Below are 26,861 nucleotides of genomic sequence, written 5' to 3'. Positions count from 1 at the left end.
GTCGTATCCGACCATTTGCAAGCATACTAAAGCAGTTTATGACTCATATTCGGTCACGAACTTAACTATGTTCTTGAAAATCACCGAAGCGTGACCACAATTACCAAAATCCTTCAGAATACTCACAAGAACAAGTTTATATGTTTGAAACGGTGAAAAATTACACAGAACACCGTATCAGTCGACTTCTGATGTTCTGGCAGAATGTCTGACTAGAATTCCCACTCGGAAAATATCTGGAAATTTCAGGTGATAACCACTTTTTTCTGCATGCGTATTTTCGGCCGAACTCCTTATGTATCATCGTCGGTGCTCGAAAATTGTCATGACTTATACCTTCGAATTAGGTATCATATAAATCAGAAGATTGCTAGCTTTCCCTACAAACAAAAATGAAGCCTCTAGGACATAGACAAATACAGATATGGCCAGATGAAGTTGATCGATTGCGTATACGCAATCAGATTTTAAAGGTCAACTATATCGACCGAAACAACTTTGGCTCATTCAGTAGAGTTTTACATGCTGATTCCAAAAATATACCCCATACCTTCTAAAATTACGTATTTTCTGAGATATCGAGCAGCGATAGTCGCAAAATGCCACCACAGACGAAAACAGTAGTAAAATCAATGAAGCATGTCGATGACGTACTACCATGAGGATTTCTGATGCTGCGGCTGTGGTGTATGTATTGAAGTGGGATAATGTCAACCTCTGAAGCTGTGGACTGAACTGACAGCTACACGGTATCTAGTAAATCTGATTCCGACGCTATTGAGGAATTCCCGTATATAGGTAAGCCATTGAATGGTATATATAATCAGGCATTACTGGACGACGAAAGTACCGTACCGTTTGGTCAAATGATTGGACTTGCGCGTCTAAAACATTTAGTGTAACGCATGTATGTAAGATTGTGCGGTATGCTGACGATCTAAGCTTGAAGACCGCTGCATATAACTAATACATATTGATTTTTCAGAGACGCTAGACCTGACTAGATTCACTCAAAGGAATTCAGCTCCGCCGCATGCACTGGATCCGAAGTATTCCGACGTCGCTGATCAGTTCTCACAGACTGCTACTTCCACTTTATCTTTGTATGTAATAAAATAGCTTTACTTAAAAGCTTTTACTGGATTCTAATACATACAGAAAAGTCGAAAGCTTTTATTGGGTTCTAATAAATACAGAATCGCAAAAATTATAATATCATAGAAGGAAATTATCTCAATAAATCTCTGTGAATAAGTGATATTCCCAGGATTCTTCGGCGAATTTTCTTTTTTTTATGTTATGCTCCAGCATGATGCCCTCGGCCAGGATTGTCAATGTTTCTGAAATAATAATTTACAGCAGAAATTCAATCATATACACTCACTAACACTCCATTTACTTTATTTTTATTGTAACACCGGTTCAATGTCTATGTGAAAGCCAGCAGCAGGACAAGAGTTTTTTATGTAAGCCTAGATCAGGGGTGGTTGTTTGAAGTTACAAAACTCTGAATTTGTTGGGAAAAGTGAGGTTGAAATAATAATTACCTACCGTGACACGGCATCATCGTGATGTATGGCTTGATCTCGTTGCAATCTTGCACGTGCAGAAGCAAGGGGAGGGGGTTCTGGCCACACCTCGTTGTCAACTGGTGTGGTCAACTGGTCAATGATTGAATGACAGATGTGCCTCCAGAAGTCGTTCTTCACCATTGTACAGCATCCTTTGCTGTAGAGAAAGTGTGATGGCAAAGTGCTCCTACTCCGACTACAGCAGCTTATTGAAAAACACTGTACATCGGTGAGCACAGCAGCCTTCCTTATATTGGGCTGCAAAAGGGTCTTTCCGGACTTGCTTTTCTTCTGCTCTCTGCATCTGTTTTCATTGAAGTGCGGGGCAGCTAGCCGTCCTCGTCCTTACCCAGGTGGCGTTTCCATGGGATCAATACATGAGATGGAAACAGAACTGCTTGCCTTGCACGTTGGCTTCTGTACAAGCCATCGCAAATTATAAGAACCTAAAGTACCATAAAATGAAGATTGAAAAGTCCAGTCGGGCATGACGAATCAAAACAACGCAGCATCAGGTAATTTAGGCGAAGACAACAACCAACGATTGACTTAGACATCCGATTCAGTGTTCCATGTATCGGCAAAATCCTCATGGTAGTACGTCATCGACACGGTTGCTGATTTTACAGCCGTTTCTCAGAGGTCGGCGGTTTGCACTGCGATATCTCAGAAAATACGTAATTTTAGAAGTTAGGATGTATATTATTGGAATTAGCATAAAAAACTCTACAAAATGAGCCAAAGTTGTTTTGGTCGATATAGTTGACCTTTAAAAGGCTGTTTCAGTTTAAAAGTGGGCTGACTATATCCCTCTACCGTTTTCGCCCTCGATCGACACCCCGAGACATGTCTAGGTTTTTTTATAAGACTAAATAAACAGACTTTTTCTCTGAAAAATCTCTTTTTCTCTTTCATTTTTCAAGACTAACCCCCAGGATAGCGTCGGAGAGTTAAAAATTATGCATCAGTGCGTAGCCACCGTTGCCTGGTTTCGAACAAGTCGTCAACCATGGCCGTAAACCGCGCGGCTCCCCAGATATCTAAAAATCAAAAATACATGAAAAATTTACATATGGGCGGGGTCAGTAAGTAATCATAATGGTCAAGTTCAAGATCAATACCGAATCGAACCCCTCCCACCCAGTTAATGGCATGAAACAACTTGGTATACTTTCTCTTGTCGTATCCAACCATTTGCAGGCATAGTAAACCAGTTTATGACTCGCATTCGGTCACTAACTTGACTATTAGGGTTGTCCATAATTTGGAAAATCTCACAAATCCTGCGTATCCATGTCTCATTCTATAGATTATTGATAAAGAACGTCGATGAGCCTGCAATAAGCTCACAGGAAAGTCGTTAAGATTTGTCTAAATGCGTTTGAAAGTGGCTGCCACAGAGTGGGCGTACCAGCGACCATAGAGCGGCGAGAAGACTAGTAATCATGAAATCACGGCGCTTGATTGGGTAAGCGGCTATGCCTGAATGATTACGACGGTGGCGGCTTGCTGATCAGCTGTTCGAGGAGTCTGCTAACGGCGGTGAATCTGTAAGCGCATTGTAGGTTGGTCCGCAGATGATGATTTGAGATTGATTCGGGATATGTGTAGTAACATATTACAGAACGAACAAAAGATAGCTGCTTCACAAAAGCGCTTGAAACATGACTGGCTTCTTGTGAAGGTAACCGTTGTAGTCTGTGTACCTTGCTTTCATCGAGGGAAAGCACTGATATACACAAAGAAACATTGCAATGGCACTTATGCAAGTAGCGTACGAATTTCTAGTTTCAGAAGGGATGTACCATCATTGATTACAATTATAAATCTTAACAGTGATCATACTTTGTCTAATCTTATTAGGCTCTGGTCGTGGTATATAATTTAAGTCTTGAATGCTCCAAGGATGGGCTGAATAGTCCGTTTATGCGTGGCACCTGTCCGATTCTTACAGCATAATGAATCTACCCGTAAGTGCTGTCAAAGTTCTCAATCATACCACAGAAAGAGATCTAAAGGTATGCACAGGCTATGCTGGTAGTGTCAGCAAAACTACAGTTTGCTTGTAGAGCTTAGCCTCTCCCAAATGAATCATAGATCATCACTAATGTTTGAATCAAACCAGACATGGATATATAAATGCATTTAATCGATGCGGTAGTTACACTTCTTCAGAGTTCCAATGTAAGCTACCTGGTTGGTCCACATATCATCTTATAAGCATACAGGATTGTGCCCCGCAGCATCCATCTCACATGCTGTGCTGCACCAGTTTGGCGATGGCTAATACTTTGCCTGCACCCAGGAAAGCAGGAGGACTCGGCGTAATCGCAAGTATATCAGACTAGATGCTTCTCGGATTTATACTCACTTCTATAAGTTCACAATTATTCGCTGTTACACCTCGGCCATGTCTGCAATAGGCTATTGCTGCTATAAACCTATCGTAACCGACTTTTAAACTAAAACATTAAATCACCAGGTGTCACATACTATTGTTAAATCACCAACCTACAATGCCCTTACAGAATCATCGCCGTTAGCAAACTTCTTTAAAGAGTAGAAGCACGTAATCAGCAAGTTGCTGCGGTCGTGATCATTCAAGCATAACTGATTAACTAATCATGAGCCGTGATTTCGTGATTACTAGTTTTCTCACCGTTCTATGGTCGCTGGCACGCCCACTCTACAGCAGCTACTTTCAAACGCATTTAGACAAATCTTAACGACTTTGCTGTAAGCTTATTGCAGGCTCATTGACATTTTTTATCAATAATCTATAGAATGAGACATGGATACGCAGCATTTGTGAGATTTTCCAAATTATGGACAACCCTATGACTATGTTCTTGAAAATCACCGAAGCGTGACCACAATTACCAAACCCCCTCAGAATACTCCCAAGAGCAAGGTTTGATGTTTGAAACGGTGAAATATTACACAGAATACCGTGGCCGATTTAATATATCGCAATGCGATATTGCGATATATATTACTTAAAATATCGCAGATTAGAGCCCTTAAGAAAGGATAACATAAAAGAAAGCGACAAAAATGAACGCTGCATGTGTCGGTAGGCGAGATCGATATGTCGGTTCTCAAATTATATCGGTCGCTAAGGGTATAAATTTCGATCGATATACCGCACTAGACCTAGGGCCTATCGCTTAATAATATTTTTAGTCGCGCTATGATCGATATTCTGTGGTTACTTCGGTCTTCTCTAGCTTCAATGTGTTCCTTACCATAGCCGATACGTGAGAGGCCCATCAATATTGTCACCATGATATGGCCTGATGATGAAAAATGTGCCAATAACCTCTGTATCATACAAGTCGGTTGGATGTCACATTAAGGGTGGCCTGGCACTAGATGTGTCTGCAAAGCTTCAAAGGTTGCGGTAAAAGTTGTCGTTGCTCCAGATCTATTGGAATCGCATACACGTAGCCTTATAGTCAGGGTGGCCATCGACATGGACCCGAAAATAAGGACAGTCGAAATATTAGATTAGCATTAAAAAGCGTTTTTGTACATACTTTGTATTTATACGAGCCGTGGCATATCACATTCCATACTTTTCGCCAGAAACAATCTTACCCGACAACTCCTTGTTATTAGAAAGTTCTTTATAGATGTCACGACAGCTCAGGTATAGATCTACCTACACTCAGGGCCGAAACAGCACTTCGTCAGTCCCCTATAAATACGTTGGTCTTGCCCCCCCCCATACGGTGATAAACCAACTTCTTTACCTCGTTGTAATTAGAGGCGTCAACCAAGATGGAAAAAAAGCCGTACACCAAGTCTGGACAAAATCATTTTTTGAGCGTATTGAGCAAGAACTCCAATAACAATGGTTGTAGTCTTGGTCCTGGCCGAAGAAAACTTATTTGCGATTCTGGAATCTCATAATCGTCGCAAAAAAAAACGTTTTTACGCCTGCTCATTTTAACTAATCAGATTTAGCCTTAGTAGTAGTTAAAACTATATGCGCAAGTGCAATATATTTTAGATAAATTTATCAATGATTTATAGTTTTACTATACTTTTTAACCTATGTGCCGACTGCACTGCGCCTTTTTTCACTACAAATTAAATGCTGCCTTCCACACAGCTTGATCTTATTCTGCCGTAGACCAAAAACAGCAGGAACCTGGCACTGCTGTTTACTGCTAAAATGACGTCCGCTGCGGCAGCTTGGTACAGACTAAATTGCGGTACCACCACTCACTGCCCTAGCTATCTCACAACTCATAAGTTTAATCTTGTGGTGTGTACGTCACGAGAGTTCCTTTCAGTTATGATGTCATAAAATCTCGACGCGAAAGCATAATTTTAGAATATTATGCAACACAGATACCAGAGAAAAACGATCGAAGTTAAGTAGTGGTTGAAAATAAGACAAAATAAGGACGCAAGTCGAAAATAAGGACGTTTCTTAGAAATAAGGACAGTTGAGTTTTCTAAGACGTGACCCTTCAAAATAAGGACAAATCTTAAAAATAAGGACGGTATTGCAACCCTGCTTATAGTCTAGAAGACGGGACTGAAAAATATCTCCTTTCATATTTCGACACGGGGAGCATTATTTTCTTTATCGGATTTCATTTGCTACATGCGGCTCAGTCTTTAGACTGTTCGGCGCCTCGACAGTAGACATATCATTGTCGAAAGTTTTTGCCAGCATGCGGCGATTATTTTATTTCAAGAGGTTTCATCGCCGCCAATCCTTTGGCCAGCACACACACACCGCACGGAGTCGCACGGTCGCATGTTGCCCGAAACATTATGTCTGGGTCGTGTCTCCTAGCGTGAAAATGCCCATCGTAAAAATGCCGGCTCATATGTAGTAGTCGCACATCCGCAGTCTGCACATTGCAAACACCTAGACTAAAGCATCCAAATTCATACGATATTAGGTTGGCGTTCTTTCATAATTGCCAATACGGCTGGACCCATTTCTGTACATTAAGCATATTTGTTAGAATGTTTGCTATATTGGGGTTTCCCACATCGCGCGTAAAACGTTTTCAAGATTAATAAATCTGTCCCAAAAGACTCTATTTTACGTTGATTGTTGATTTACGACAAAAATTTGTGTCGTCTACGAGCATAGCACATTTTGAAAACTTCTGTTTCATCTTTTTGCTAAAACATGGATATAACATGACTTGTTCATCAAATTGTGGGGCGTGTCGTGAAAAATCAACTCACGTGCCACAAATGGCACGCGTGCCGGGGGTTGCCGACCCCTTCTAGGGGTTGGCCTATACGGAGGCTTGCAACCTATGCAGCAGAGCTCCAATATGCTGTTGCAATCAATAATTTGACCGGTGTCTTGTCCCCTGCAAATAGATGCGATTCAATATCCGAGGATCTATAGTACGGTAGTATAATGCGTACAACGGGATTCGATACTAAGCGGCATAATACGCTTTGAGCCAGATCAGGTTGAGCCAATCACTATATTACAGTAGTGCATAAATTTGTACAGACGAAAACAGCACAATCTGTACTTCCTGCCAGTCATTCGGCTGCATAGAATTTTTCCAATACCTTAAGCAAATTGTTCTCTTCAAACATTTATATAGAGCTTTCTACGATTAATAAAGCGATTGGCAATCTAACTTCACATCTCCCTATACTTGCGGCCCAGCGCTGAATCAAAGCACAAAACCTGCGATGAAAAAACTTTTCGTCGCAAACACTGGCTTCTTTCTATTCTCTGAAGAATAAAACTATTACATGGCAGAATGATTGTCTTTTGATCCGCAGGGCTTTGGAGCAACCGTAAATTTGCATTGCTCCAGCTCCGGCTCCGGAGCTTTATTCTATCATACATTAGCACCAGCTCCAGCTCCGGAGCCGCATTGTTACCACTGCTCCGGCTCCCTCTCCGGCTCTGAAAACTATCGAAGGTGTCTGTCTCTATATGGGGTGGGCAACCCGCGGCCTGCGGTCCATATTTGGCTCGCGAGAAGGTTTTGAGTAGCCAGCGCGCTAATTTCCCACTATATTATCAGAATTCTGTTATAGTATCGAAATTGAATTGCTCAGATTGTGAACTTGCAAGGCCAACCAAAAATATGATTAGTCTGGCCGCGGCACTTGGGATGTTGATGACTAAAATATCAGTTTCGACGCATTGGCAGATCCAGGGTCCAAGCAGTCACATTTTTAGTAAATCGTCTTACATTACAATAAACTAAAATAGTAGTAAAATTTTTCTTCACGCTTCGCGTGTTTAATTGTCGCACGATTTCTTTCTTTGAAGCCTTCCCCACCTGAAAATGAAAAAACGCCTGATTTAGCCGATTGAGTCTAACTATATTCGTAATTACGAGAAAAAGTATTTTCGCGTTCGCGCTCGCAGAAAGATAGTCGGCGATGAAATGTAGGCAAAAAAATGATTGTCGTATATTAGCGGAAATCTTCGATATCGATATGTCCAGATGATGAATAGTCCTGTACTTGCAAACTGAGCCCAGCGGGCGGTATACAGTCGACCCGCAATATGCGCAAGTAATAATAATATTAACTTTGAAAATTTTACGCGCCTGGCGCGGCTAGTGGGCAGCGCAGCGTTCGTCAATTTCATGAGGCCCTTTAGCCGAAAAAGTTGGCCACCCCTGGTCTATATAGATTACTAATTTACGCGTAGGTTAGTTATCTATAGTAATCTAGAGTCTGTCAGCCGTCAGTAACATCGGATGCAACAACGAAGACATATAGGTGCCGCCGTGCCGGGTTGTGACGACATAATGAATACTTGTCAATTGTCGATAACATCTAGTTGCACTAGAACGCACTTTAGTCCGTGCCATTGCTGTGTACAGCATTAAAATTCTGATGCGGCGTTTTTACACTGGCCCTGTACTCGTTAACATTAAGCCATACAGCTCAATTCAATTTTAAATGTGCGATTATTATTATTCAACTGTAACTGTAATAAGAGCAATATGGGCGGATATAACGACGTGATCAATAGAAATCCGATTTGTACCAAATATCCAATGGTTTGACGTTCGATATTGGTGAACCCAGTCCATACGGTGTCGATCAAGTATATCTGAATATAATATTTTCCGGTTGAAACAAATTGAATAATCGAATTAAACACTGTACCATGCACATTGCGCCATGCCCATAACGAATTAAAGTATGTAGTATGCACATTGCACATTTACAAGTCACAGTGCGCGATAATCCGGAAATACTGGAGTGTCAAGCAGACATCAAGAATGAATTAACGAAACAGATGATTACAAATTGAAAATAGCCTATCAAATCAGTAATTCGTCTCCGATATAAATTACCATGGGGTTTTGGGCTACTCTTCTACCATCCCCTATTTACGCTCTAAAATCCTTACTGGAGTGAATGACGATGATGCGCAGTAATGAATTCCAATTAGGATGCATATGCATATAATTGCATACTCAATAACACTGTCCAATTTCGTGACCCGAGAACTATCACAAAAGAACGAGTATTTGCTCATCCGATTCATAGCAACTATAAGATGGAATTTCTCGGCTCGTGATCATCGTCATATCGACATGTGCAACGAAATCACGTTTTTATCCTCTCTCCCATTTCGCGTAATACATATTGATCATTATTTTCGAGCCGTATACAATTGGCCAACAAGGTTGTACTGATGATGAAATTGCGGGTATGTCGAATACCCACAATATTCACAGGCATATTTCGCATACTGAGGTTCGGCACTCATGTATGAAAATTGAACAGTTAACATATGACTGATCTGCTGTTAAATCCCCAGGAACATGGTTAGTCGGAAAAGGTAGCGCCAAAGAGGAAAATATTCTTAATTTCGCGAAGGCCTGCTGTTGAATTATGTGAACTCAGTAGATATGGTTGTTGCATATATAATAGCATCTTATGAAATGCGTCGGAGCTGGAGCTACCCCTCAAATAACTGGCTCCAGCTCCGGCTCCGGCTCCGGCTGAATTTATGTAGAGCTCCAGCTCCGGCTCCGGCTCCGGTAAAAATGCACGGCTCTGGGGCTCCGGCTCCAAAGCCCTGTTTTGAGGTCTTGAGTTATTCGATGGAAGAGAGAGAGAGAGAGAGAGAGATGATATTCTTTTTCGCCTGCACCATCGAGATGCTTTGACGACGGAGTTGCGATACGGCCCCATGAGGTCATCTAGTCTGCGCCCCCGTTTTTTTTCTCCTCCATGCTATCCGTGATTGCTGAGCGCCTAGCAGGATAGCAGCGGATACCAATTTTCGAGTCTTTGGTATGACCCGGCCGGGAATCGAACCCACGACCTACCGCTCGAGAAGCCGGACGCATAACCATTACACTATCTCGCTCGGAAGAAGGCTATTTCTTCTTAAAATCCTCAACTTTTGCGGAATATTACTATTATTTTGCCATTTACTCGGAATTGCTTCGCTGACCGGAGGTTGTATGTTTGACACCCCCGCTGTAAAATCTAGAGGCATTTTGCGTTCGCGGTTCACTAGCTTGAATTATAGCTGAGGTTTATATACCATATTTGAATGAATTCAATGCAACAATAATGTAATACCGTTGTGAATTCATATACATCGTATACATCATAGGCTATACCATCGTTTGGTCCATTTGTTGGATTTATGATCTCTCGAAGAATATTTCTAGGGAATAACGTTTTATTTTGCACCCACAGGTGTTTGACAGACGACATGACGAGAGCTGTAAGAGAGCGTGTGACGTAATACTGCGATGCGAACTGTTGAGTCCCATCGCCGCATTGTGGAAGGAATCTGATTCCGGAGCGGGAGACCATGATACCATCACTCTGGTAAAATAACATCACTCTGCACTAATCGACCTTATGCAATTAAAATGCGGTATTCATATTGAATTAAACCCGAATACTCTCGGCTGACAGTCGTAAATTGTATAACGTTTTGTAGGCTACCTCTTCATATTAGCTTATATTTACGAATATTATTAATGTTTTGCACAGATCAAGACCTTGATTTGGAACTGCTCTGACAGACACGCGGAATTCTGCAAAAGATGCGTTCTAAATACATCTCTGCTGAATCTGTTGATTAATGGCATGAAGAAATATGCCCTGGATTTGCACATGCTTGACGACGGCGACAAGAGAAATGCAATAAGAGTACGTATACGGGTGCATTAGGGCTGTTCAAAAATAACTTATTTGCCGTACTCCGGGGATTGACTGATGAAATTGTTAGGTAGCCTAAAACGACGCTGCACACCAAATTTGGCTCGATTAAAACTGATAGATGTGAACGCACTGGAGTTTGAACATTTTGAATTGATTACAATACAATTTAAATTTCGAATTTTGCTGTCAACTCAAAGAAATTGTCAAGTTTCAACAAAAACGATGCAAAACAAATTTGACGCAATTCCAACCCATAAAAGCGAAGTTATTTGAGTTATTCAATATTAATTCTGGAATTACACACCATCCAGGCTAATTTTTGCGAATTCAAAATTTTCAACTGCAATAACCACGCTTTTACGGCTGGAAGTGAGCATAAAGCATCGATCTTTTAGACAACATAATAAATTCTCGGGGTTGACAGAATAATTTTAGAATTTGCTGATAATACATGAAAATTTTCAAGGTCGCGTGCGTTCACATCTACCAGTCGAAATCGAGCCAAATTTTGTGAGCAGTGTTTTTTCAAGAGCTTCTTGGAGGTACAGAACTTCAATATACAATTAAATAGTATATTCATATTGAAATGAACCCGAATATTTTCGGCTGACACTCGTCAGGGGTAATCGTCAGTGTTTTTTCAGTCGACCTACGAATTTACCCAGTGAATCCCCGAAATCCGGAAATGAAGTTATTTTTGAACAAACCTAGTGTAGGCCTACATGTTGATCTTATTGACTATACTAGTATTAAATACCCTTGACCTTATAGTCCGATTGGGCTCTTGATGAGTGTTCTTTCGCGTCAATGTGTATAGTGAGTTTTTTATTCTTTACAGTGAGATAAATCATTTTGAGGCATAACTGAATCATCCCAACCTATAGGCTACTGATAGATGCAATGCAGTAATGCAGTAATCAATAGCCGAAATGGACAATTTGCGGATCTGACAGATCAAATACATGCCATATTCCTTATCCCACCCATGTCGTTCCAATTGAAATGTTCATTCACAACCGTACTAGAGTTTGCTAACTTGACAGGCTGATTTCGGGATTCTGCATAACTTTCTGCGACACGAGCCTTCAACAGTCGACGCTTTGAAATCTTTGCGCGCTATTCTAACTATCGCGTGCTTCAGGAATTCCACGTTTCATATGATACAAATTCTATCGGCTGTGGTTCTAGCTTTCTGCGGTGAATCAATAACTATGGATGGTAAGTGAGATAATTTGTTGTATATTTTCGTATTTATTCTATCTAATCTTATAGATAGATAGATAAATTGTTTTATTTGTCACGCCAGTAAAAATCCGGTACGGACCAGAATGGCAACGAAGGGCTGCAAGGCCTTAGTACACACTATTAGGGGTGGTGTGAACCTGCGAAAGGTTTAGGTTCGTGTGAACGCAAACCTTTTTGAAAGGTTCTGTGTGAACGCGATCGTGAACCTCATGACGTCACGTGACGTCATATTGCTAATTCCAACCCTACATTTCAGTGAAGTGATATATTAATGTACATTGCACACGACACCTCGGGCAACCATTTTTGAGATGGTCAAGGTGCATGCTCGTTCAGTGTTGATTTTTATGCTGCCATCACATGCATAGAGTGGCCCGCAGTTGAAATACAAAGAATTTCATCCAAAGATGTTAAAATTACGTGAAAATTTATAATATATAAAAAAGGTAAACAGTGCAGAACCAGAACGCGAACGTGAACCTCACGTTCACACCATCCCCACACACTATCTACTTAGTATATAGGGCGTAAAACCGGAATCTCATTCAATAAATTTGCGATGTCTCTATATCTGTACTTACATGGACTGTAGTGCTGTTCAAGTGTAAAGCAAATTTTGTGTTGATATTTAAGAGTGATGTTCAGCCAGCTGTGATAGGCAGGTTCCCAATTCTAGGGTATCAAGTTGTCCCGTGACATCAGCGGTTCGGTAGTTAGAACGCCTTTCAACAATAACCAAAATGAAAATCAAGAACCTGAAGCGCTTGAAGCATGAATAACAAATTCAAAACCTACTAAATAATGTAGCAAACTTTAAAAATGAAACTTGAGATGTAATCACGCATCGAAAGTCTGCGCTGCCACATCAATTTTCGATGAGCCATAGAAACAAAACAGCTACCACACACGGTTCGTATATTACCAGTGTTTTTAAGGTGTTTTGAGGGACCGAAACGGCCCTCCAAATTTCTCCAGCGGTTTACAAAAATTTGGACTTGCAACTAATACAGTATAGAAAAGTAATGGTTGTTTCTCGCTATGCCATGTCGATAATACGAATATAGCCTACGATCAGGACCAAAACAGCACTTCGTCCGCCCCCACGAAACAAAAACGTCGGTCTGGGGCCCCAGCAGCTTGATAAACCAATCAAAATGCATAAATTAATAAAATAAAAAACTCCATAATTTATATTAATTCACGAAAGAATTTCAGGCCCCGTCGAGATCACCCTGACTGAATTGGGGGGTTTGGAGTGCGGCAGTTACGGTCCTGCCAACGATCAATAGTTCACGTCCGAAAAAAAGAATAAGTGGATGTACAGCTAACAGCTGAAGAAAATAGTTATTCACAAAACAAGTGTACCTTCGCTACTCGTTCATGTTTATTTCTGATTTATTGTGCAGAATAATAAGTTTTTACGTGCGGAAACTATGTTTGATTGTGCAGGAAACTTGTTTGGCGGCCGTGTTGGGCAGTCTGTTTGGTCGCTGTCACAGTGTCACAATCATTTAAGCTGTGCCTTATGTTAAGTTGATTGTAGTCTAAATTCCTTAATTTCTACCGCATCTTTAGAAATTAATGTTTGTCCCAATGTAAATCTTAAAAATCTGAAAATTGCTTTTCTTGCGAAAGCTAGATTCGATGTAATTCTATTCCTTCTGGTCTCTTCTATGTCTTAAACTGAATATTATCAAGCTTATTATGCCGGAAAGTATTTACTTTCGGTAGACTAAAACTACTTGGCAGTCACGCAAATCAAACCTTAAAAAAACTGTACATTAATGGAGATTGCTGGCGCGAAAAATGAACTGTACATCGACAACGTGCTACAAGAACGAAGGTATTAAATTAGATTTTGAAACTAAACGAAAAAAATATTAGCTAGGGCGATTTTTTTTTGCCTAATAAACGGAAGATTTTGACCAGAAAAGTCAAAACCTTTACATTTTTACCTCAAAAAACTTGATTTCGACAAAATTTCGCCCGCATGTATGTAAATTAGATGTTTTGGCCCATAATGTTAAAATTCTTCAACTTATGGTTGTGATTGTCTGTCTTTACGAAGTGGTTTAGCCCGAAACAAAATTTGACCTGAAAACTGACAAACTTTTACGTGAAAAGAATTATTATAAGGAAATCTGGGCAATTGAAGAATACCAGTATAGCTACATCACCAGTGGTGACTTTTGGGGTGGGCGAGGAGGGCGGTCGCCCGGAGCCGATCCGTGTACCAATCAATAATATCATTCCGTACAGATGTGTCAATCATCATCTAATCTCTGTATTTGTTAGAAAAGTCCCATATCCCGATAATCATCACGTCTCTGCGTGCGGTAGAATTTCCAAGTTTTGATGTAGTCTATCCTTGCACACATGCATAATAGATATGGCCTAACCCAGGACCTTACTCAAACCTTGACGTGGTGATAGATAGATAACAATATTAGATTACGATTACATGCGTATAGGGGGCCCCTCGGGAAGTCTCGCCCTGTGCCCCACCCCTTCGTAGTGCCACCACTGTACATCACGCAGTATGGTAGAAATGATTAAAATTGGTTGTAGTAGGCTACAACGGACAGGATAGTAACAGTACTTCGTCAGACCCCCCAAAAGGTTGGTCCCCGGAGCCCCCTTAGGCTTTACGCTTTTGCCGCTACTTATAATATACATCGAGTGTCCGTTTAGTGCAGTGATTCCCAAGTGCGACCCTGAGGGCCGCATGCGGCCCCCAACTAGCCTTTTTGCGGCCCCCAAAAAATATTAAGAAATCGAGTTATGACTAAAAATTAATTTTATATTTATAAAATACACTAGCTTGGCTTGGAGTCTGGAGTTTTTAATTAAGATTGCAGGAAAGTCGTGAGTAGACTGCTATCGTTACGTCCAGTTAAACGAGCAGTAGCTATAGATATAGGTAAAGACAGGACTATAAATGCCGCACGCCAAACCCCCGAGCTCGAACGGGGCTCAACGGAGCTCGAACGGGGCTCAAAATTATTTCGTGAATTAGAATAAATTATAGAGTATTTTTCCCTATAATTTATGCATCTTTTTCAATTTTTTTTTGCTGTAGGCGTGATTTCATGCTGCCAAATATCTTGATTTTTGGGTACTCATCCCCAAGAAAAAATGCGCAAGATTTATAGAAATGGGCATATCGGCGTTAGCCTTTACCGCGCCACGACGCACCAAGCGAGAAAACCTTGGCCGAACAGGACTGCCCTTATGCTGACCGAAAATGTCGTTATAAATACTAAATACTGTCTTGGCAATCTTAACCTCACGAGACAAATACCATCCCGCAGGGAAAAATTATATTCCAGTGAAGAAATACCAATTTGAAATCGTGTACGTCACTTAGTGTGGAAGCCTACGTTTGGGCGATTCTATATATTTTTTTGATATGGCAGACAGGAGGTCACGAAATAACATGTTACGGAATCATACTATAATGGGCCCTACAGTTTCCAAGACACCTCACTCAGCTCTACCGATAAATCTGATTACGTGAGCAGCGAGGACAAGAAATTGATAGCAATATATATGCAATTCCCGATCATATTTACCGATTTTATCATGAATTATCGAAGATTTTCGCGCTTCGCGCTTGCTCACTTGACAGTGCAACTAGTTTCGTGGCAAAAGCGAACAAGGTGATAGGGATAGGTTTATCACCCTATGGGAGCCCAAGACCCAAGTTTACTATTTTTTTATCCTGACGAAGTGCTGTTTCGTTCCTGCCAACGGGTATATACGCCCGAAGATGTTTAATTATTATTGAGGGGCCCTACCTTTTCAAACACACTTCCCTCGACTCTACCTGTAAAACTGATTACGTGAGCTGAGAGAGGATAAAAATTGATGGCAATATATATGCAATTCCCGATAATATTGACCGATTCAATCATAAAGTACAGAAAATTTTCGCGCTTCGAGCGTCTACGTGATAACACCTGACTCACTAAATCGCCCCGAAAGCAGCATAATTGGTAGTCCTATAGCTCACGACCGAAGCGTCCGCATAATTTGATAGGTCAGGTCTTTATCGAAAACTAGTTTCGCACTGATTCCAAAAATGCAAATTGAAATCTCGCCAGGGCAATAAAACTACTCCGAAATAGCCTCCAAAGGTCGACTGTTCTGAACACTGGGAGCGCGGCAACACAATGGCCAATGGCGTCAAGTGATTGATCGGAACAACGCCAATTTTCATATTTTGATTACATTTTGGGTCCGTTTAATTGCTTGGTATTCGTGCGGCCCCGACCGTGCTCTTAAATTCTAAATTTGGCCCTGACACCGAAAAAGTTTGGGAACCACTGGTTTAGTGAGTGAGCTTGTGTCGTCTAAACGCACGAAGCGCGAAGAAATTATATAATGCATGATTGAATCGGTCAATATGATCGGGAATTGCATATATATTGCTATCAATTTTTATCCTCTCTCCGCTCACGTAATCAGATTTACCGGTAGAGCTGAGTGAGTTGTATTGGAAAAGCTAGAACTCGTAAATAATAATTAAACATCTTCGGGATAATTTTCTAAAAAAATGCTCTATGATTTATGTCAATTCACGAAATAATTTTGGGTCCCCGTCGAGCTGGGGCCTCCCAGTTGGGGGTTTGGGATGCGGCCTGACAACGAAAGATACTTTCCTACATTCTCGGGTAGAAAGAGTCTGTCCGCATACCAAGTAGCTGGCCAAGAATGGAGAAAGAACGTTCAACAGCAGCAGTTGTTGGCTGGCAAGATTAAAGTTGTGCGTACACTGCTGGTGACACACCGTGCTGCTTCATTCTGACAATGTTGTCGACATCACATTTTTTTATCATGCGCTTCTTCATATAAGAACCGATGCACAGGCAGTCTTGCGTCAGTTAGGATATTGCGGCACGTTGAGCATAACACCATGTCAACCTATTTGTTTCATTTGACCGTATGAGCAGACGATGGGCGATGGTCTTCAACTGTAGCTTTATAAAGTAGCCTACAAGCTGTGAAATGTCGAACGATAAGTTCACCGATAGTGCAAACATACACGATACAAACGAAATGCAGGTTCCAAAAAAAATTGATTTTGTAAACAATTTCGACATTTTTCTGACCTAACGCTACAATTTCGACAACATTTTGACTGATTTTGACATGCCGAAAAATATCGATCTAGCAATGACTATTTGTTGCAAATCATTGTGACTTCTCTTGTTCGCTCTTCAATACTAGTTAAACGCGAGGGTTATTCACCTTGGAAAGGATATTATCGTATCGTTCGATAGACACGAAACAGTGGGATACCACTCGCTCAATCATACCACTTGTTCAATTGCAAATCAGCTTATAAATAATATCGGAAATAAAAGTGGACAAGGTTTCTATTTCGAATCCCTCCTCCCGTTGCCTGCCAGTGTACACGACGTACTACCATATTAGTCACAAAGCGACTTCTGGATCAGGCCTTATTGCCTGCAGCCAATGACGGCCAAGACGGGCGTATCAGCACAAACCATATTCATGAGTTGAGTCTTTAGTGTGCATCTCTGCCTCCAGGGAAGCCTTGAGACTGATTCAGTGGACCCCTGCGGTCACCGGAAACACTGGGTAAGAACCACTGCATTGGCGGTACGGGTACCTCAGGTTGTGAATCCACGGTTTAAATCAGAGGTCTCAAACACGCGGCCCGCGAGACCATTTTGTGCGGCCCGTGACGGCATTTTGGATTTCGAAGTATTCGACAATGTTTAACTACCATTTTTTTAATTTGAGAACTCAATATTCGCTCTAAAATTACATCAGAAGCCTGAATCTACTCATCAAACTTCACTAATACATCACTTTCAAATGTTACCACGCAGCGGAAGATCAACTATTACGTGACATTACTTGTTTATGATGGTAAAACATGACCCGTTGATGATTCGTGACTGAAAATTGTGATTTGAATTTGGGCGCAACCTTCTGTAAAATTACTCGGACTCGTACTCGTCACGTCAAACGTTACAATCAGAGAAGGACTTTTGTGACTCGGAATGCCGTGACTTGGTACAACCACGCTTGCAACAAACCATGGCGTTTTATATGGGGTGGAGTGGTGGACACAAGCAAATCTCACGGCTCAGTGAAATTGGTCTACGTCACACTTTCTATTTGGTCAAAGGCAATTTGACGGTAATTTTCGACCGGCTTGCCGAGCATGAAATTTGATAAAACGGTTATCAATCGAAAGCTACCGCGGTACTGATTGCTAAAATTTATTCTGCTCGTGGTCCTGGTCCTGTCAAATATCTTTATTCTTGGGTACCCTTGCCTCAACAAAAATACGCAGGATTTATAGAAATTGAGACTTCCGCATCGGCCAATGCTGCGCCTCGACGCACAAAGACCAGGAATAAGGGTAAGGCAATTTTAACAGACTCAACAGACACATTGTGACCCTAAAATGACATGAATACCATCATGAACATATTTAATTACGAACAAAACCCTCGAAATGTCACTCGCCAATACTATACTTGCAAAAAACGGCTGCATAGGCCTATACTTCACATTTTGGGATTATTTCAATTTTGGAAGGTCCACCGGTCCGCCAAATATTTTTACCAATTTTACCGGTCTGTGAGGTGAAAACAGGGATACCTAGAACTCCTTCTTCTAGATATTCCTGGGTGAAAAAGGTTGAGAACCACTGTGATAGGGTGAAGTGCGTTTCCAGGTTGATGCTCACTGCAACAAGACTCGATTATTGAAATTTTCCACTCCTTGTCAATAACACTGGTCAACAAAATGAAAAACAAAATATTTTGGCAGAACATCTAGGAGCCGTTTCTGGGGGTTTCAAGGTTGCTGATTACGAATATCACATTATTTTCGCCAGATTGGCTATAGAAAAGAAGATATCTATACCTGTAAAAAAGCGTAAAATCACAGTATTTATCCTTATTTCACTTGGTAGGAAGTAAATCCTAGATTTGTCTACTTTTATACTGCGCATGAATAGATAATTGACTTTGATGAACACTCATAACGTTCTCAGTTATTCCATCAATATTAACATGACCCGATGCGAGAACTTTATGTTTGTTAAAAAATCAGTTTGTCAAGCCTAAAAATTGTACTTTCGCACAAATGAAATACATTTTCTCCTGTACCAATTGGTCATTCTACCAAGTGAAAGAGGAGTATAAAGCTATCAAGTTTGTCCCTGGAAAGCTTAACTAAAATACTCATATGCGTCTCATCTCTTTTCAATTGTAAATGGATAATTTTCCGTAAAGTCAACAAAGTGGGTATACCTATAGTATCCATATCAAACGAGAATCTTAAATGTGGAATCTTTGGTGGATCTCAGATTCGAATACGGACGAAGGATTACAATTTCATATCAATAAAGGTGCTCACTGCATGGAATCCCTTCTAGGATGTAGTGAGGGAAAAATTATTTGCTAGTAAAAAAAAAATACCGATTTGAAATCGTGTGCGTCTTTCAGTTTAGTACGTTTTATCGATTTCCATATCTTTTGACATAGCAGATATAGGAGGTCGCGAAATAGCGGCATTTAACCAAGTCAATATACCAACGGGCCCGCCCGAAGATATTTAATTATCATTTGGGGTCCTACCTTTTCGAACACACCTCACTCAGCGTACCGGTAAATCTGATTACGTGAGCAGAGAGAGGAAAAAAATTGATAGCGATATATATGCAATTCCCGGTCACATTGACCGATTCAAACACGAATTGTATAAATTTTTCGCGCTATGCGCGTTTACGCGAAACATGGCTTCTCACCGAACAGAACATCAAATGTAGCTGACAAGTAGCAGCAAACAGCATATACGCTGAGGGGGTCTGGGGGGCGAAACCCCCATAATTTAGGTTTATCACCCTATGGGGGGGCAAGACCAACTTCTTTTTTTTTTTTGGGGGGGGGGGGGGCTGACGAAGTGCTGTTACGGTCCTGTATATATTGCCCAGTATAAATATTGTACATTGTGAAACAGTTGGTGAAATGACGAGCTGGTATTATATGGATGATGACATTGAACGGTGACTTGGTAAAACAAGAATCTATTGCAATATATTACACTGGTCAACAAAATGAAAAAAAAAATTAGGCAGAACATCTGAGAGGCGTTCCTGGGGTTTTTGAGGTTGCTGATTACGAATATCACATTAGTTTTGTCAGATTGGCTCTCTGTCAGAAGATATTTATACCCCTAAACAATCCCAAAATTACTGTATTCACCCTTAAATATTTCACTTGCTAGGAAGAAAATCATAGTTTTTTCAATATTTATACTTCACATAAATAGATTATTGACTATGAAGAACCCCCACGTCGTTCTCAGTCATGCTATCAATATTAACATGATACCATGATGGGAAATATTAGTTTGTCAAAAAAGCAGTTTGTGAAGCCTAAAAATTGCACTTTTGCACAACGGAAATACATATTCTTCTCTATCAATTGGTCATTCTACCAAGATTAAAGAGGAGTATAAAACTATAAAATTTGTCCTTAAAAGTTTAACAGCAATACTCAAATTCGTATCATTTCTCTGGACTTGTAACAAAGTGGGTATACCTAGTAACCCTATCAAACGAGAAGCTTAAATAAGGTATCTGGTATATTCGAATTGGAATGAAGGGTTGCAATTTCACATTAGGAGGAGTTCACTGCATGAAATTTCTTCTAAGATGTAGTAAATAAAACTCTTTTGATGATCACAAAGCACCCAACTACAAACAGTTGGTACGAAAATTCGTAGCTGCATATCGAAATCTTGAGCACAAACATGAGCATAAAAGTTCACTTCCTGTTCAGTCATCTTGATATATTTCCTGATCATCTTGTTGATTAGCAAGGGAAGAGGTTCTACCAAGACATCAGAACAACAACAAAAAAGATATCAGGGCAGATGAGATGAACAATTGAATATATTATGGGAGACCTTTGCCGGAACCTTTCGAGAAACTGCACTAAATAGCTTACAGGCGAAAATCGTACTAAAAACAATTGTGCTGTAAAATAAACTGACAATATTATATTCCAACTGATTATTTCAAATTTACAATAGGTGGTTGACGTAAAACTGATTAAATTAATGCCATATTATTTGAGTATCTAGGTAAATACTTATATACATGGCTGGAGTTTATTTATGTACATGATATCCGTGAAAGTATGTAACTATGATCAATATATTACCCCTAAATATAGTGCTGTTGCTGTATTTTGATTTAAAAGAGTCTTATGTGTGTAAAAATAACAAGTAGATTGGATTTGTAAACTTTATAGTACGACTGAGCTGATTTTATATCTTGTCATTACCGCAAAAATGGGAGATTTTGGTTAAAATAGCCCCATGGGTTATCTCCACAACACGAGCCAATTTGAAAAAACTAAGGTCATATTCGGGATCAGTGGCCTTCATAGAAACCCCAAAATCACTCTTACTTTGTCTGCCTAAAAATATGTGTTGACCAGTGTTATCGCTATAAATCGGTTTGCCACTTTTTGTCCTAAAACTGTGTCGTATTAGCAGGGTTCATGTTTTTTTCGCAGAAATTGACTGTCAATATGTGATAAATATGATTTACGATGCCCGTGGTGAGGCTGATCACATACACAAAGGACAGGGCTTAGCCCTGGAGGAAATTCTACAGTTCATCACGCAACTGGTCACCGAGAATGACAAAAACAAGGTGAGATCTTAACAATAATACCTTCTAAGATGAGCCACATTTCTCACGTTATATTGGAAAGTGTGCGATGGTGAAAGCAAATTTACTGAAGTCGCTGGACGGGATCATCACAGAGAGCGATCACGGAGAAATAATGATGTGCTTGGAGTTACTCTGGCAACTAGTCACCACTGAATCAACAAAGCAGTCTGTCATTCGGGTACGCAATTTTACTGGAATTAACGATAACATCAAAAGTAATCGTCGCAATATGTTGTGGCATTTTCAATTCTGCATCTTTCAGGAACAACGTATCGTAAAATCTATTAAAGATTACTACGCCGATGCTTCAATACCAAACGAAGCGAAAAAGAAATGTGCAAGTCTTCTACATACGCTCAAGAAAAGCAAAAATCATGTCATGCTGAGTTACCAATGGGATTCGCAGAATACGATCTTGAAGGTATACGGATACGCCTCCAATATGTGCAATGTAACACACTCAAAAGCGAGACTTACTGATCTCTTTTTGGGCAATAAAACAGAAAAGTCCAGGGTTGTGATGATGTATATTTCATATAGCAGGGGTCACCAACACGCGGCCCGCGGGCCACATGCGGTCTGTCAGGTGTGTTTTTGCGGCCCGCAACCAGGTTTCGGATTCCAGAAAATATATATCATTATTGTATTTCTAAATGCTTGAAACTATATATTTTTGAAATCTTGATCGTTTTCGCAAAGATTTATTCCCTCGCATTCAATATCACCATTCCTCGCTGAAAATGACTTTGACATTACTAAAAGTGTGCTCACAAAAGACGACAGACCGATGAAACTGATTGCACCTCGCCCTTACACTACCAATTAGCAAGCTATGGTAAACACAATACATGGTTATCAACCGGTGGTCCTCGAACCACTTTCAGGGGGTGCGAAAAACCTCTAAATTTGTAAAATGGTTAGGAAAATTAGAAGCCAGTTTCTCTTCATTACTGCTAAAACCTCATGACTAGGACAAGCTTTTGTTGCAGTTAAAATCGTGGAAAGTTGCATTTATTTTTTCACAAAAGTTGCACTAAAATATCACATTTTGCTCGGGTGACTAAAAAAAAGGTCAACTTCCTAGTTCCACCCCCAAAATACAGTTTTCCATCCACAGTCTTCATTGGTTGACTAAAAAAAAGGTCAACTATCCGGCTCAGCTCCCGAAATACCCGTAAGAGCGTTACTTCAGTGCGAATTTGGCCGTGTTTTTCACCAAAATTCTCAAAAAACTGTGACATATACTGCCAAATATTTCCAGTAAAAAGTGGGTTGCATGATATATCGAAAAAGCTTTCATCAAAAATCGAAAAAGTTGCAAAAAGTTGCATGAAAAAAATGGAAAAAAGTTGCAAAAAGTTGCACTATAAGATTCCTTCAAACAGCTTAAAACAGCATTCTACATATCTTCCGAGCATTTAGGAAGCTGCCGGAAGCTGTAAAAAAAAAGGTACAAAAGTTGCAAAAACTTTCCCTATACTCATGGCGATCTCCGATGAAATATCCTATTGGGCAAACTCATTTTAATTGCCAAATTGCCAATATAGCTTACTGATACAAACATATTGCTGTTTTGATGTTTTGTTGGGGTTTGTGAAATAGTTGGAATAGTAAGGTCAATCAGCGTCAGTTCAAAATCTTTTTTGCTGTTCATCACTAGCATACAGTTCATATTTGCACAAGTCGATTGCACGATAATCAGGCTAAATTTGAACTAAAACCCAGGCGGTGTCCTCGGGGGTCTGTGACGGTCCAAAAAGGGTTCGGAAAGACGAAAAGATTGCGAATCACTGACATATTGAATCTGTCTTTCGTCTTACGCCCGCGACTGACAGAGCTTCTCCAAGCGGTCTTGACACCAGCAAATCAACGAACGACCAGCATCCAGTCGCAGCAAAGCGCGGCCAGATATACTGGGTGTCGGGCATACTACAGAATATACACCATGCTATAATCAATACATATATTTGATACAGTTGTATTAATGTAAGGTAGTGATTCTTTTTAACAATATGTATACCACGCGTGTAGACAACAACACGTTACATTGATATATTGTCATGCCTTTTCACTTTTGCTAATAGCTAGTCAGGTGCCAAATATTAGGTGTCGTCATTAAAATTGTGCGACCCGCGGCGTCTATCAAGTTAGGAAAGTGGCCTGCGACCTATTTTGAGTTGTCGACCCCTGGCATATAGTATATGCCATATAGACTTAGCCCTTCATGCTCATTGTATCCAATAGAAATATGAAAAAATATTGATTGTTCTTAGGTCATGCAAACTATACTGCATAGATCTCAATGGCGCATGTTTAGTGTTTAAGGAGAAAATTCACACAAGTTTTCGGACCATTGCGATTAGATCGAATGATAGATAGAGGGGAAGCCACAAGCCTCTTACAACTTTGATGCACCCTTTTCTTCTGTCTGATGAATGACAAAACCTATAAGTGATAGTTATAACCTGGATAGTATTTCATATATTCACATATGATATCTTTGTCTGGGTCATATAGGCGGGTAGGCTGATATCGTGCAGTATAGTTGCTCAGCTCATGAGATTGTTGGTCCGCCCGCATAGTCAACTGAACTTCGCACCTCTCTATGGTTCAATCACAATGTTTGTATATTTCAACGAATGATTCTTGCGAGGTAAGTCACACGTAGCCTATTGACCAAGCGACAATTGCGTCCTGTGAATACTTTTCCATGCTTGCGAGTACAAATGCATTGCCTCGAATATTTTCCTTCAAAGCTTCAAAAGTACCTCGCTGCAGCAGGATATACGGTATGGGTTGACGTGAATGAAATGAAGGGATCCCTTAACAATTGCATGGCAGACGCAGTTGAAAATGCATCTATTGTGTTGATGGGAATAACTCAGAAGTATGCCGAAAGTAAAAACACCAAAAAAGGCAAGTATATCAGTCAATTATCCACAATAATACATGCATGTTGGATAAAATAGTTTCGCAGTAGCTTCTATGTAAGTCTGTGTTCACTGCCGCAGTAATTGATGGTTACTGTTTTGGTCGGGTTACCATATTTTGGAATCGGGGAAGGAGGACACTTTTACCACAACAGAAAAGTTACTTGATAAAAACTGAAATCATCCGATTTCGCTATTTTTGCTAAAAAAAGGTCATCACTTCCGATCGAACAACGAATTTCCCGAATTTCCTGTTTAGCGTTATTTATGCCCATTTTTCTGTAAAATCTGTGAAGGAGGACGAACTGCCAAAAAGGAGAACCTTTAGGCGTCCTCGGAGGACATTTTCAAAAACCTGAAAAAAGAGGACAAATTCTCCTAAGGATGACGTATGGTAACCCTATATTTTGGCCATTTCACGCTTTGCTTGTACTACACCAGTGGTTCCCAACCTTTTTCGACCCATCGCCCTCTTTTCAAGGTCAACACCGATCATCGCCCCCAAATTTTATGTACCGAAAATTGGGCATACAAACTGTAATCACCGGCGGGTTGACTAAAAAAAAAGGTCAGCCGTTTTGACGCGTCATCGCCCCCTATCGCCCCCCGTCACCCCCGTTGGGAACCACTGTACTACACGGCGGCTATAATCTCACCCCCTGCTGTTCTGTGACTGCCAACTGCTGAGCTCCAAATATCTACCGAAGGTTTAGGTACCATCCACCCTCGGTATAGCAGCGGTTATCGGCGTTATGGCATAATAGCTGAAAGTTGATCTAGGATTGGAATTGATTTGGTATGTTTACTACGAAGAAAGCGGTTGGTGGGATTCCTTGCTAGAGTCGATAATTAAAACAAACATTATAGACTAATTGGACCTTCTTCCGCTCCTTCAGAGCCCTAAAAATCGAAACAATATTTTACACTATATATAAGGCCGAACTTCGCAATGTAAGCCACGGCTATGTGCCAGAACTGCGCAAAATATGCGAAATAACTATAATCTGAATATATTTCAGTAAAGCTCCTATGCAGCTCTTTGTGACACACGCCGACTAAGATGCGATTGAGCAAATGTGCAATAAGTACAGCGCCTTTAAACCGTGTCTCTTTTTGGCAGACTTTCGCCGAATCGTTGGTAACGTAGTTGGAACGTTTTTGACCTATCCACATAAGCATTGCAAGCAAGAGCTATATCTGAAGTCTTAAAATATAGTTTACGGTGCAAAACCAAACATACAAAAATGATGGACATGCGTGTCGCTGATAATGACATTTAGCTTGCTGCATTAGAAAGTTTGCATTTTTGGAAAACCTGTCAAGTACAGATGTTGCTGAGATCAATCCAGACTTCCAAAAGTTACACTGCAGAACGATATAATCGGAAATGCATGGCCTACAAAACCGCAGTTTAGATCTCTCATACTTTCACCCTCGCTACAAATCGAATGGAAAACTAACCTTGACGTACTGTTAATTTCAGAAGCGGAGTACGCTGAACATTTAGGGATACCTCTTCTGCCGCTAATGCTGGAAAAAGGCTACAATCCAACTGGATGGCTCGGGATTCTTATAAACGGCAAAATTTACGTGGATTTGACAGACGGTTCTCAAAATAATTTTACGGAAGTTACAAAGCAGATACAACTAATTGCCAATAGTTGAAAGTACTTTTCTATCATGGATGAATATGCTTTCGCAGTGTACATCAACAATTCATTTACTGTGCTTATCGTATAGTACTATATCGTGTTATAGCTGTCAATATCATACAGTTTATCAATATCGCATCGATAAAAAGCGTTTAGCAACAGCAACTGACGAACTTTGAAGATACGGAAATCGCGACTTAGCTATCACATTGGAGCGGAAATTAATTAATTCATGAACCCCATTAAAACTTTTTTATATGTAACCGGAATGTTTTGAAAAGTGAATGTAGAATTTGGAATTCGGCACACAGTGAGTACATTTACTGCAGCGTAGGCAGTTTGGCCACTAGGATTGGAGGAATGGCGATTGAGGGACAACGAGGGGCGGCCAAAGTAGACATACGTGGTCTTAAATTTCTACTCCAGTGCAACTGAGAGTGGCGATGTCCAGGTACGTATTCTACGACCTACGGCAGTAAAAGTAGAAGCAATGCTACAGCATAACCACTTCAGTAAATGTGCAAGTGGGAAAGCCCTCTTCCGTAAAGTAGACTACTGCATAACTGAACACATCGCGAAG

At 40.4% G+C, this 26,861-nt stretch overlaps 1 protein-coding gene and 2 long non-coding RNA genes across 3 annotated transcripts in view; 2 read left to right on the top strand and 1 right to left on the bottom strand.

Annotated features, from left to right (window-relative positions):
• LOC145438055 (uncharacterized) overlaps nt 1–26,544 on the top strand; it is a 35,141-nt gene extending 8,597 nt beyond the window's left edge. The window contains exons 3-10 of the mRNA XM_080315431.1: nt 10,251–10,385; nt 10,554–10,712; nt 11,768–11,942; nt 21,539–21,678; nt 21,740–21,877; nt 21,962–22,120; nt 24,456–24,615; nt 26,113–26,544. Coding sequence (XP_080171557.1) covers nt 10,251–10,385; nt 10,554–10,712; nt 11,768–11,942; nt 21,539–21,678; nt 21,740–21,877; nt 21,962–22,120; nt 24,456–24,615; nt 26,113–26,294 — 1,248 coding nt within the window. The 3' untranslated portion in view covers nt 26,295–26,544. The remainder of the gene's footprint in view (nt 1–10,250; nt 10,386–10,553; nt 10,713–11,767; nt 11,943–21,538; nt 21,679–21,739; nt 21,878–21,961; nt 22,121–24,455; nt 24,616–26,112) is intronic.
• Nucleotides 474–1,131, top strand: LOC145437036 (uncharacterized). Its single transcript, XR_013914549.1, has 2 exons — nt 474–798; nt 986–1,131. It is a non-coding gene; the product is annotated as an uncharacterized LOC145437036 (long non-coding RNA).
• LOC145437035 (uncharacterized) lies at nt 1,154–2,343 on the bottom strand. The gene is made up of 2 exons (XR_013914548.1): nt 1,552–2,343; nt 1,154–1,340 (listed from the first exon to the last, which is right to left on the bottom strand). It is a non-coding gene; the product is annotated as an uncharacterized LOC145437035 (long non-coding RNA).
• Nucleotides 26,545–26,861: the final 317 nt, after the last annotated feature.

The sequence above is a fragment of the Botryllus schlosseri genome, chromosome 4, assembly GCF_051294905.1.
Source record: "Botryllus schlosseri isolate E-star chromosome 4, Bs_hap1, whole genome shotgun sequence".
In the NCBI taxonomy this organism is placed as follows: domain Eukaryota; kingdom Metazoa; phylum Chordata; class Ascidiacea; order Stolidobranchia; family Styelidae; genus Botryllus; species Botryllus schlosseri.
This window is presented reverse-complemented; position numbering and strand designations above follow the sequence as displayed.